Here is a 13,929-nt window from a genome sequence, read left to right as displayed (position 1 = left end):
CCACCATTCTTTGCAATTATTCTCTAATTTAAGCAATTTTTCACCCATCATAGATATGTTTTTAACAAAAGTTATTTAATTTTAAGAGGGCTATTTACTACACAAATGAATATTTGTTTCTTTAATAAGAGTGGTTATTATTTAGGTCAAATATAAAATATGGTTTTCACAGCTTAATTTCCCGATGGACATCCCAAAAGACATCTCAAACAAGTGTTTTGAGAGAATAAAGTAAAAATAAAAACATCCTTTAGAGTGAAAATTTTTGTAAACAAACAGGAAAATCTGCACAGGTTTTAAAGTGCATGCACATACATGCAGCAAATGTAGTTTAAGTGCAGCTACTTCATATTCTTACTGCATTATTACCTCCAGTTACAGCTGATCTGCTTCAATCCTGCAAAGCTTTATGGCCTGTGCACAAGGTGAGGGACCAAGCAGTCTCTACTCTGTTTGGTCTCCTCCCTGAATGACTGCACACACATATTTCATCACTCAGATAAATTCAAATTCAGGCTTGGATAAAAATCCAATCACGTTTTCGTACTCTAGATGAATGTGGACATGTTCTTTGATGTCCATCTGAGCTGATATCAATCTTTGAATTATATCTGAAGAAATGAATCTAGACACAAATTGTAGCCTCTTCAAGGAACGCATTAGTATCTATTTTGAAATATATATTCATAAGTCAAGTGTGAGACCAAAGAAGGGCTGTTTTTGAATCTATATCTGCTCTTTCATTCCTCTCAGCTCCACAGAATCCACTCATTTTGACACATTGATACTGAAACTCCCTGAAAAGCCTCGAACGGCCTTAATCGAAGAAGGAACAGGAGGAGAGGGTGGAGGATGGTGTGAGATGAATCCGCCAGAAGAAAAAAAAAAACACATCAGTGGAGGCAAATTTCTAATATATTTCCTTCCTTCCCCCACCGCTCGGCTGGAATTGCTTCTCGGAGGGAAATCATAAAGCGGAACGCAAGCGGAGGAATTCCTCCTTCAGGAGAGAGTGATGCCAGCCTTAGTTTGGGCTGACACCTTTCCTGATCGTGTTTTATGTAAATGCAGGTCTCTAAAAACAGGTATCTAAGGGTAATATTTGCAGAGGAGGAGGCCGACGATAGCAGGCCAGCTCACTGCTTCCTTCTAATCTGCTCGATTAATCACATCAGCGCAGGCACAGATATAAATGCTTCAATCGGGAGAGGAAAACATGATGGATGAGAGAGCTAAGAGCTCTTCCTGCTCCATATTCTCCTTTCCTTTCTCCTTTTCCTCTCTCCATGTCAGAGCTTTTTCTCCCTATATCCCTCTGGCTCCATTTCAAAGATTATTTTTACTTGACCTCCCCCCACGTTTTTCAATCCCATATTTTTTTTCTCTTCCATAATGTTTTTTAATTTGATGCTTGCATTCATATTTTTTTACATAATTCTTTATTCCTCTGTCCAGTTTTGTCTTTCCTACTATCCTTGTCTCTTATCTCCATATTTTTCCGATTCCTTTTTATGCTTACTTTTTATTTTGCCTCAAACTCTCTGGGATTTTTATGCAAAGACTCACTTGAGTAAAGCATCAAAAAAGTGCAGAAATGCAAAAGAAATGTTGCATTTCTTCCTTCAGGCATGCTTATATTCTTTTCCCCCTCATGCAAATTTGAAGCAGTTCACTCTACAGTTTTGAGCCAAACAAGGGAAGAGAAGCAAAAGCAGTGCATTGTGGGACGAATTTGCCCAGATATTTTAGTAAAACACGGCTAAACACGGGGTCATAGCTTCTGTAAACAATGTCAAATAGGCTTGCAGAGTGTGGCCAACATTAGCATTGCCAGCACTAGCAGCCTTCTGTTGTTTTTGCGTGTTATCATCCACATGTATGTGCTGGATATGGTAACATTGCTCCAGCTGGTGTGCCAGTTCAACCTTGCACAGCCTAAATACAACTATATCTTTATGGATAGAGCAAATTTTAGCCAATCTGTGCCCAGTATTTGATGTCATTCGTCTCATGCTGTGCACAACTATAACATTGTGCATGCTTCAAAAAAATTCAAAAACTGTAATTGATGATGTGTTTTTCATCTTAAAAGGGTTAAGCAGTGTAGAAGGAGAGCTCTGTGGCTTCAGGCTGAAACTAGAGAGGAGTAAAGGGGTCAAATGTAGGACAAGTGTTGAGCTCCTACTAGGGCTGGGCAATTAATTGGAAATAAGATTAAAGGTCACATATTTTATCCTATCAAGACAAGTTTATATTGGTCTCAGAGGTCCCCAAAACATGCCTGTGAAGTTTGTTGCTGAAAAAATACTCCAGTATTGGATTTTTATGTCTAAAAACCCCTCTGTTTCAGCCCTGCTAAGAACAAGCTGTTTCTGTGTCTGTGGCTTTAAATGTGTCTGACTCCTCCCCTGACCCCGCCCCTCTCAAGAAATGGATGTGGCTTAAAAGATGTGGTTCTCCTGATCCTACTCTTAGTGGGCAGCTGAGGGGAGGATTAGGAGATGATGTTGGAACTTGCTTTCAAGCCGGAAGGGACAACTGGACCTGGGGGCGGGGCTAACTCCCCACATGACATCATGAGGGGAAAACCTGAGAACGGCTTGTTTCAGCACACATTTTCTGAAGGGGACGGGGGGATTTTTCTGGTATTTGAGGGGATTGTGGACAGGCCAGGGGCACATATTTTTGTTAGAAAAGCCTGAAAAAGGACACGCTGATTGTTTGAATGGTTTGGGGCGATACCCATGTGCCGGGCGGCTTGGGTTTGAATTCGGCCTGTGACCCTCTACCGCATGTTTTTCCCCACTCTCTTCCCTGTTTCTGAGTCTGTCCACTCTCCTTCTTCTATCCAATAAAGGCATGAAAAGGCCCAAAAATAAATCTTAAAAAAAAAGACCAGCCTGAAAAAATGATTTTTGCATATATATAGCCATTTTCAAATTACAGAAGGTGCAGTATTTCTTTAACCTGGATTTTGTGAAAATACCAGTCTGAAATTGCTTTTTGCTGCAGAGATGTTTGCATATCGTGCAATCATCCAAGTGCCTTTTTTTTAGAAAAGTATACAAAAAATTTGTCTTTCTTCATTTTTGCCAATTATCTTATTGAATGATATTAAAGTTAGCAATCATTTAACCCTTTACTCACTAAGTCTCAAAATGGTGATTTGGACATATTTTGTTATTATGGCTGTAAAATAGTCAGGAAATGCCCTAAGTCTGAGAGCTTTGGTCCCTTTTTCCAGGACTACTTGAACTTGACTTTTCAACATCTGGTTAATGATTATTGCACATTGCATGGAATTGTCAGCAGTTTAAAAGAAGAAAAACACAAAAATTAATTGGTTTTTCATGGCTTTCATGAGAAGAAATGTTGTTATTGCTCATGAAGTTTTGATTTGACATTTGAAATGTGAACCTATACATGTTTAGAACAATCACCAGTCATTTTTTGAGTCTAGGACTCTGGGTTTGCAAAACACAGTGCAAAAGATAACTATACATAGGCCACAATTAGTGCAAATAAAGGTGGAAAAATGCATTCTCAACATTCTCAAGTAACATATTGTTATTGCACATGACAGACACACACAAATGTCATTATCTAACGCTATTTTTTGAAAACTAAACACCACTCTCGCTTGCTCTCCTTTCACTCTCTTCCTTCATTCTCCTTTCTCACTCGTCTTCTGCCAAAGCTGCCGTTTTCGCGGTGCTGTTCGACATTACCGTAATATATATACCACACAACATATATTGCCGGAAAGCACAGATTCTCAGCTCTCTGTCAGTGTTGGAATTTTTTTAAGCAAACTTTCGAGGAGTTACAGTGTTGAGAATCTGTGTAGCGGTGTCGCAATACTTATGGTGTTTTGCTATGAATGCCTACGTCATATGGTTGCGAGTACCGTAATGAACCATATATGTGTGCATGCCCACAATTCTCAGCTTTCCAACACCGTTAGAGTTTTTCTGATCGGACATACTTTGACAGAGTTACAGTAATAATACTCCGGACATATAAAACACAACACCGGCGCTGGGTCCATAGGTAAAGGGTTAATACAAGAATTTGCAATACAAGTCAAAATCTTAAAAATTAGTTATATTTTCAAAATCATTCAGCCCTTGTGAACAGCCTAGCGTTTCATCTATCATTGTGTTGGTTGTAATATAGAAATATCGAATAGCACAGAAGTGTCTGTTGGAAAATACAGAAGGTGAGGAACTTAAGAAATAGCTGTCAGCATTTTGTGTCTAACTCACTCACCATTGAAGTGGGGCTCTTTGAAACTTTTAAAATACACAGTTCTTACAGTGCATGCATCTGTGTGCAGGCGCAGCAAAGAATCATCTGCTGTAGAGCTGAGTATAAACCAGCATTAGCTTGTCACTATAACTAGATAACTAATCTTCTACTGCTACACTGTTACAACAATTGGAGAAGGTGCTCAGATGGTCCATAGCTTCCTGATATATTGACTGCAAGCTGCTGATGTTTTGTTGCTATCCAGCTGTTAGCATTTGTGACACCCCTGCTGTGATTGGACGATCCTTAGGAGGCTTCTCATGGGTGAAAAAATGACATGGTCTGTGTTGTTTTTCTGTGGTTTTGTTTGAAATAACTACTGTACAAACAGGGTTCTGTGCAGAAAGGCCTGAGGGTTTGTAAATGCAGGACGAGAGCTGGAGACGCAGAGAGAGAGAGGACGGAGGGAAGGAGAGCAACAGTGAAAGAGGAGTGAGCTGCATCCTCCAGCAAGGCCGTAAATCGCCTCACACGTCCAACCTGGAGGGCAAATCCTGACTCCATCTACTGTTTATCTCCTCGTCCTTCCATCTATCCATCCATGCATCCATCCAAGCATCCATCCAAGCATCCAAGCATCCATCCATCCATCCTAAAACTGAGATTTTACCCTGAACAGTGTCTGCCAGGCTGCAGGGCATCCTCCTTCGTCCCTCATTTTGTTTCCCTCCTCTTTTTCTCTCCCTCATCACGTCTCCTCTTCCCTCCTTTGTACCTCCTCATTGCGCCTCCTTCTCACGTCTCTCCACCCTCCACATTAATCACATGGCAGGGAGAATAAAGCCGAGCATCTGTAATAGTTTAGCAGCGTCACTGAAGGACAGGCAGAGGTCGGCTAGCATCGCGGCTAATGTGGAGACACCCCGTACGTGTGTCTTTGTGTCTGTGTGTACATGTATTAACAGTAATAGATGGGTCGGTGTGGATGCAAGGACAGAACGGGGACAACGGGGCGCTAAAAATGGATCTGTACCCGGTGGTCCAGCACATGCATACAGAAACACACACCTATTCCTAGAGATGGATGCACACATGTACAAGGTTTACAGCATGTCCTGGAAATCCTGGGAAACCTAGAAAACAGCTGATCTGTTTCCCAGTTAAGTTTCAGGCCTTGAAGTTCACAGTAACGTTAGTTTCCGGACAATAGTATTAAGAAAAGGCAACGTGCTGCAGCCCCAATCACACATCATCAAACAGTAGCATCTGCAGGTAGGATTACATTAACATAACATTTTAACCATAATGGCCAAAGCTTCAAATAATTAAACAGGATTTTTCAAATGTAAAAATAGGAGCCACTGCTCGCTGATTACTGCAGTTTTATAAGGTGTACGGATAAAAATGGCTTCCTTTTGTCTTAATTTTAACAGCTGACTAATCTTGCAGTGGTTGGTATGTTTGGCTCAGCTGCTAAAGTTGATGTGCTTGCTAGTTAGCTTGTCTCATATGCAAAGTTTTGAAGTTTTTGCCTCAGTCCTGGCTCAGAGTGCTGGTTTCAAAGCTTTGGTACAAAGCTAAACAGTTACCCCGAACTATTTCAGCAACTCTGGTTCTGGAAGTAAATTTCTGCATTAAAATATCCTGTTGATATGACACCAATCCTTCCATCAATATTTCTAATCCTGGAACCAAGCCATCTAGCTATACTGTAAAACTGAACAGCAAAGTTTGTTTAAAAATTGAGTTGTGTTACCTCATGAATCCATTTTTCTGAGCAAATAGGAAACATTTTTAATTTTTTAGAATGCCTTTAGACACTTTTGCATTATGAGTGAAGTCACTGACTCGGTAAGAGAAGTCCCACCTGTGGGAAATCCATCCATCCATCCATCCATCCATCCATCCATCCACCTTTGTCTGCTTATCTGGGGCTGGGTCGCGGTGGTAGCAGGTTGAGCAGGTCCACCCAGGCATCCCTCTCCCCAGCGACACTTTCCAACCTCTCCTGGGTGATCCTGAGGCGTTCCCAGACCAGTCAGGATATATATTCCTTTCAGCATATTCTGGGCTTTCCCTGTGGTCTCCTCCTAGCCAGGTGTGCCTGGAAAACCTCCAAAGGGAGGCGTCCAGGAGGCATCCTGATCAGACGCCCAAACCACCTCAACTGGCTCCTTTCAACGTGAAGGAGCAGCCACTCTACCTCTAGTTCTCTCTGGATGCCTGAACTCCTCACCCTATCTCTGAAGCTGAGCCCAGCCATCCTCCAAAGAAAACTCCTATCAGCTGCTTGTATCTGCAGTCTCATTCTTTTGGTCATCACCCAGAGTTCACGACCGTAGGTCAGGGTTGGAACAAAGATCCCTCCAAAAACAGTCTGGCACGATGCCCACAGTACTGCTGACACTGCTCCAATCCTCCTGTTAATCTCATGCTCCCTTTTACCCTCACTCGTGAACAAGACTCCGAGATACTTAAACTCCTTCACCTGAAGCAGAGACTCACTCCCCACCAGGAGGGAGCAATCCACCGTTTTCCAGCAGAGACCCATGGCCTCGACTTGGAGGTGCTGACTTCAGCTGAAAACCATACCAGTACTTTCTGGTGGTCTCCAGTTCAGAAACCCAACAGAACATCATCTGCAAAGAGCAGAGATGGAATTCTGTGGTCCCCTAACCAGAAACCCTCCTCCCCCTGGCTGCACCTCGAGATCCTGACCATGAAAATCATAAACAGAGTCGGAGATAAGGGGCAGCCTTGTCGGAGGCCAACACGTACTGGAGTGTGTCCAAATTTGTGCTTAGGATGCAAACACAACTCTCATTCTTGTCAAACACTGACCTGATGGCCCGCCTGGGATATTCCCGTGGTACCTCCCACATTATCCCCCAAGGGACACAATCGTAACCCTTCTCCAAGTCCACAAAACACATGTAGACTGGATGAGCAAACTCCTGTGCTTCCTTAAGAAGTCCTGCAAGAGCTGGTCCCACGACCAGGATGGAATCTGCATTGTTACCTCTGCCAAGGAGGTTATGTGATCGGGTGGGTTTGTTCTTTGTTCATTTGTTTATTAGCATCATAACTCAAAAAGCTGCGGACGGATTTTCATAAAATTTTCAGGAAATGTCAGAAATGGCATAAGGAAGAACTGATTAGATTTTGGAACTGATCCGGATCACCGTCTGGATCCAGGAATGTTTTAAAGGATTCTGTACTATTGGGAGATAGGGCTAATGGCAGAGGTCTGTGCTGTTACCACTTTACACCAGGAGATGGCGGACATGAGTAACTTCAATCCCAGCAGCATTTTTGGAGCAGCAGTTTTTTGGTGTGTTTCTATTCAAAGTTTTGGAGTTTATAGAGTTTGAAAGACGCACGCCTGGTCAAGGAGACGAGTCGGAGCATAACAGAGAGAAAGACAGTGAATTGTAGCGAGAATACTCACAATGCTGGGAGGAATAGAGAAATATTCACCCTCTGCCATGACTTCCAGTCGTCCGGTGAGACCATGGGTGCATCTGTTGGCACCTGTAGCAAAGCCAGTGCTTTGCCTCGCCGTGTTTCCACCCCACCAGGGAGGGAGTCATCGGCAAATGCCGTGGTGGGGAGCACATGGGGACGGATCCAGGAAGTTTTTAAAGGATTCTTCACTATTGGGAGATGGGGCTAATGGCGGAGGTCTGCGCTCTCCAAGTGCTTTTCTAGTCTCTCCTGAATCTGAGGTTTGACAATTAGCTGGAGGCTCCTTTGCAGCACCCTAAAGTAAACTTTACCAGGGAGACTGAGTAGTGTGATACCCTGATAATTCAAGCACATCCAATCAATTTTGGGGGGGGCCATAGGGCCCAATTTTTAGTTTGAAGTAAACAGAATTCCATCTCTTCGAGTATGTATTTGCATTTGGGCATTGGACACTTTTGCACCATGAGTGAAGTTACTGACTCAGTTAGAGAAGGTAACTGAGAAGATTTGCAAGATGAATCTGCTTGATAACAGACAGAAATCTGGGCATTCATAAGCTTTGCAAGATGATTAATGAACAGAACAATCAGCAGAGCTCAAAAGATAAAATAACAGCTGCAGCCCCTTGGCTCTTGAGTATATTCTTTGACTACTGCTTAGAGAAAATAATAGGAAAAATTAGGTTAAGGTTAATGCTGTACACTTCACATATTTACAATCAGACTGCCAGCAATAGGAACACAAAGGTGGACAATGAAGTCTTCTGTATTGGCTAAATAAGCACAGAAAAGTTCAGGAAAGAGTGGGAACTATGAGTTACACATATCTGAATTCTCTATAAATCAACACACTGAAAAAAAGGAATAAATGTCTCCATTTGTAGACTGTTTATTCTGTTTTTCAGTGATAATTTTACCTTTTCTGCAGCCTGATCATTTGATACTGACACTTTTTGGCTATACAGTGATACCTTCTGCGTGTTTTCTGCTGCTGTAGAGGAGAAGTTACTCGAACAGAAGAGAGCTGTGCTGCCTCTCCTCTTTTTTTACAGGCTGCTTGATTTGTTGTTGCTGCAGAGGTTTTGCGTCAGTCGTAAAAGTTCTCCTGCTGCCAACAGTTCCTCTCGCTCCAGGCTGCCTCTCTGCTTGTTTTCTGAACGTAAAATATCCTCCTTTTTTTTCCCACAATGCACTGGCAAGATTCCCTGCTGATAGCCTGGCCCACAGGGAGCAAAAGTCACAGTCGTGCATGAATTTTTTTGACAAGAATATGAAACCAAACAAAGATGACTCCTTATCGTCTGAGGGCTTTTCTCTGTTAATTTTTAATTTTGTGGTTGCCGTTTTACTTTGAAGGGCACTTTGGAGTGTGGTTTGCACATGCACACGCCCTCAGTGTCTCGCTGCCCATCACTCTGTTTGTGTCGGGAGTCTTTGAGCCAGATAAGGAAGCCATTGTGTCTCCTGTAATGAAAAGGCAGGGTGACGGTGCAGATAGGAATTTCAATATCTCAGCATGTGCACACGCCTCAACCTTGAGTACAACGCATGTCAATCAATCCAGTCCATTCAACCAACCTCGACCAACCCCGCCACTCTCTGTGACGGCAGAGATAAACGCCCTCGGTGTTTGGCTTCAGCTCCTATTGATGACTTTAACTAGCAGGAGATATCGGCTTGAGCCGAGCACAGAGGGATCGATAACCAGCTACATATTTATGAATACACTGTGTGCATCTTTTCCTCAGGCCTGTATGGAACAATTATATGCAGTTCAAGTGAGCTGTTGATGCTAAATTGCCTGAAGATTTAATAACACATTCATGGATTAAATTCCAACCTTTATCTTTCTTGTCTAAATCTTTTAACACCTGAAAAAAGGAGACAGGATCATTCAGCACTCTTCATTAAACGCAGAAAAAATCCAAAACTGTGCAGGAAATATCAATAAATCAGCCACAACTTACTGCCTTTGTTGAAGAGCAGCAACGTAAATGTTACGTCGATCTTTTCATTCTGCTGTGGCAGCATAAATGTCAAAATACTGCTGCACTTTTCTTCAAACACAAGAGAAAAACATTTATAAGGCTGTGAGCATTGACATGTTTATTATGAGGTGATTAACATTTTTACGGTCTCATTATTGAATGCATGCAGCACTTTGATACTACTCACTCTAGTGTCTTCCTGCTCTCACGGTGATGTAAAAACAGGAAGTAAAGTACCCTTAGCTAACAGTACAAATTGCATAATTAAAGCACAACACAGAAGAATGTTTGGAGAAAACGCCTCAGTAGTAATCTCGGTTATTTACACACAGAAAGCAACTAAATGTAAAAAGCTGAAAATGTATGCTGCCACATTGATCGAGGATCACTGGACATCAGTGACATCAGTTTGTACATGCACCCCTGCATATTTCTTAAAGTATAACAGTGTTACTATACTTTTCTATCTGTAGCAGGATCTTTTTTCATGGTTCAGTGAATGTTGTCATTCTTGATCAATCAGAAGTTCCCCCTCTCTGTTAAAATGAGGACAGGTGATTTTCTGAACAGTTAGGTACCCTTAGCTAAATGCAGCACAGATGACAAAACAAAGGCATCACAGGATTTCAGAAAGAAATCTCATAACCCTTAAAAACCCACCTACGCCGGCACTCCATTTGCATATCTATATTTAACCGTGGGAAGAGTTGTAACCAAATGAGATAGAGCAATCATTCATTTTGCATATAAAACCAGAGTAACACTAACATATCACACATTTAATGTGCTCCAGAGTACTGTTTCCCTCTAGAAATATCCTTCCATCTTTTGCAGAAATGTAGTACAAAGCACACACATCAAAAACAATATGATATAATGTAATCTGGGCTACAAATGTGTTTTTTTTCTTGCAGGTCACGAGTCGCACTCATGTTTGTTTGTTTCAACATGGTCCTCTGCAAACACACGTATGCTCACAAATATCTGGCACACTTAGAGATTTGATTGCACTTCTGTAAATAGTCAATTTTTATAAACATGATGTGTTTTTGCAAATTGAGCACAATTTCATTTAATTTCCGTTTAAGCCACAATTTATAAAGATGAGTGTATTTCAAAAATGAAGTTATGAACATACTCAAAATATTTTTTTGTGGGTTTAAATTATCTTGTGCAACTATTTACAATCATAATTCAGAGGGATACAGCTATGACATTGTGTATTTAGGAAAATATGTGAAAAAAAAATGCTTTTCATTTTTTTGTGTCTTTTTTATGCACTTTTGAGCATTTTGATGTGTTTCCATGGACTTATCACATCCACATCTTTAAAATTTTGGGTTCTAAGGTTTATATTGATCTATAGATGATTTAATTTCTCCAAAAATGGCACTAAGGATGTAAATATGTAAACCTGGTAGGTCAAAAAAAGTTGATAATTTTTATCGAGTTATTTACACAGTGGAATCAACAAAATATGAACTCCAGAAAAGTGAATTTTGTCATGTTAACTGGAAGCCAGCAGAGGCGGAAAAAGTGGACAACTGTTTTACACTTAAGTAAAAGTACAGTTACTCTGGTAAAACTTACTTCCGTCAAAGTTAAACTACAGGTCTATTAATCTTCTTCAGTTACAGTAAAAAGTACTGATTTACAGTTTACTTTAAGTACTGAGTAGCTACTGAGGAGTTGCACGTTGAAATATGATCTTTGCTCATTGCCAAGAACAGAAAGAGAATAAATCTGTAACCAGGATGTTCAGGTAAAGTCACACCTCTATAATAGAGTCACATACACTTTAAAAGGGATATGAAACACTAAACGTTGTTTACTAAAAGGTCTCTCACCTGAAGAATTAAATGTAGTTTTAACACTGACAGCGGAAGTAAATTTAAAAATCCTGTATTTAAAAATTCACTTTCAAAACGAGGTGGACGCCATATTTGTTGTAAGAACCAAGCAGAGCGTCAGCTTCATACTATGTGTGTACTATGTGTCGTACTATGTGTCATGGCAGGAATTATAACCCAGCGGACAGCTTCACTCATGGTGCAAATGTGTTTCACATAAAAAAACAACAATAATCCACCAGAAACATGAGCAAAAGAAGCCCAGCAGAGATCACTGTACTACAGGCATCATGCCCAAGGGCATGACAGGGAACTCCAGTATATGCATCCCCAGGATTTGAGATTGCAGTGGGCGGAGCGTATATCAATTGACTTTACAGAGTTGAACTAACAGTGATGGATCAAATAACTCCAACACTGAAGACCATTTACTCAGAATGGAGTTAAAATTACACTTCGGTAGTCAAAAGTACCCCAAAAAACTACTCAATTACATTAATTTGAGTAAATGTAATCCTGTACTTTACACCCCTGCACAAGTCAAGTGCTGAACAACAGACCAGTTCTGAAATGAGGACTCTGTTCAATAATAACAGCTCCTCTTAAGGCGTATTTACTAAACAGAAAATCAAAATTTTTATTCTCATAGTGAGAGAGAAATACGCTTAAAAATGCACTTCTCGTTCATGCTGGAATAAGTCCCAGAATGCTAACCTGACATGCCAGATGGATGTAAACCTCTCATAGACAGCGTCTCTGATTGGTCCTGTCACTTTTTACCGGGCCCAAATGGTTAAGACGGGAGCTTTACAAGATGGATTCACCAGTAAAAAAAACATGGAAACAGGCAAATCCATCTGCTTTGTAAGGCTTTAAGAATGCCCATGTGCTCTAGGATCCAAGGAGTGTGTAATGTAGCATTCCAGTGTGAATGCTGGTGTGCACTTTTAAATGCATTTTTCCCCCATTATGAGAAATGTATGAATGCATACAGAACATCAGTTTGTGCCTTATAAGGTTCCTTTTGGGCCCTTAGTTTAGAATAAGAAGTGGTATCCAAAGGAGACTAGGAGGTGGGTGTTGCTGAGCAGAGCTGGGCGATTGAACTTGGCAGCAATGTCAGCCTGTGTAACAAAACACATCCCATTAAAATCTAAAAATTAAGAATTTCTCAGTCTTTAAAATATTTTAGTAAAACTCCAGACACTGTGAGACCTCAGTTCTAAAAAAAATCTATAACATAGGAATATATTTTAGTGCAAAAATTCCACGTATTGAACCTTTAAGATCTCTACAAACAACAACGTGGGAACTGAAGAAAAGAAAACTTATCTATACATATGCAGGGCTTCTGTAGTGTGCTTTTTTAACATGCTTGTTTTGTCCTGTCTCTTTTTCTATCATGTTTTGTTCCATCTTAGGTTGAAACTATCATATTTCATTGTATAAATGAGTGGTTGGAATTTAAAAAATCACTTTCTCCTTAACAAAGTGGCCTAAAAAACTGAGGATCCCCCCTTTTATATCTGATGAGTTCAAGGTCAAATGCACGAACAAAACACTGTTTTATTTTGCATGATTCATTTTTACTTCATATCATATAAAAAGTCGATTTCCATGTTTGCTTTTCTGCTTCTCTCCCCTATGATAAGCTACAGCTGATTTTACCTCTTACAGCTGCATGCACCTACACCAACACCTTCACACACACATTCAAAAACACACACACACACACCTCCTACAGTAACGTCTTTCTCTGGTTCCTAACAGCCTGAGTCTTGGCCTGTGTTGCAGGAGGATGAGACAGGCGAGGGGCGCTTCAGCTTCCCCGGCTACGGCATGGGCCCCGCCTGCCTGCAGGCCAAAGACGGCATGGCCATCAAGGGCAACAACAACAACGCCCCGGCCTCGGCCGCGCCCGAGAAGAGCATCGAGGAGATGAAGAAGCTGTTCATCAGCCGGGCCAAACGCATCGACACGGTGTCCCGCGTGGCCTTCCCGCTCGTCTTCCTCATTTTTAACATTTTCTACTGGATCATTTACAAGATCATCCGCAGCGAGGACATCCACAAGCAGTAGTCGGAGGCGGAGGAGGAGGAGGGTGAGGACAGTGCCAAGAGGAAACAGAGAGATGACTTCAATAGGAGATATCATTGCAACCTTTTTTCACACCAACCACGCCTCCTTTCCTTGCCCTCCTCCTTCATCCTCTTCCTCTTTTGGTCGAGGATGAGATGCTTTTTGTGGCAGTCGCCTCCCTTCAGCCCTACTTTACACCTACTAGACATTATTTGAGATATTTATTGCTTTCTTTTCCCTTTATTCCCTCCTTTCCCGCCCTAAATCTCACCCTCATCCTGTCTCTACACCTCCTGAATA

At 41.3% G+C, this 13,929-nt stretch overlaps 1 protein-coding gene across 1 annotated transcript in view; it reads left to right on the top strand.

The window, feature by feature from the left end:
• The window catches only part of glra1 (glycine receptor, alpha 1), a 239,053-nt gene extending 225,424 nt beyond the window's left edge, over positions 1 to 13,629 (top strand). Inside the window, exon 11 of the mRNA XM_041797891.1 lies at positions 13,321 to 13,629. Coding sequence (XP_041653825.1) covers positions 13,321 to 13,629 — 309 coding nt within the window. The remainder of the gene's footprint in view (positions 1 to 13,320) is intronic.
• The last annotated feature ends 300 nt before the right edge of the window (positions 13,630 to 13,929 follow it).

Source organism: Cheilinus undulatus, linkage group 10 (genome assembly GCF_018320785.1).
Source record: "Cheilinus undulatus linkage group 10, ASM1832078v1, whole genome shotgun sequence".
Lineage (NCBI taxonomy): Eukaryota > Metazoa > Chordata > Actinopteri > Labriformes > Labridae > Cheilinus > Cheilinus undulatus.
The sequence above is the reverse complement of the archived record's forward strand: the minus strand, read 5'-3'. Positions and strand labels throughout refer to the sequence as shown.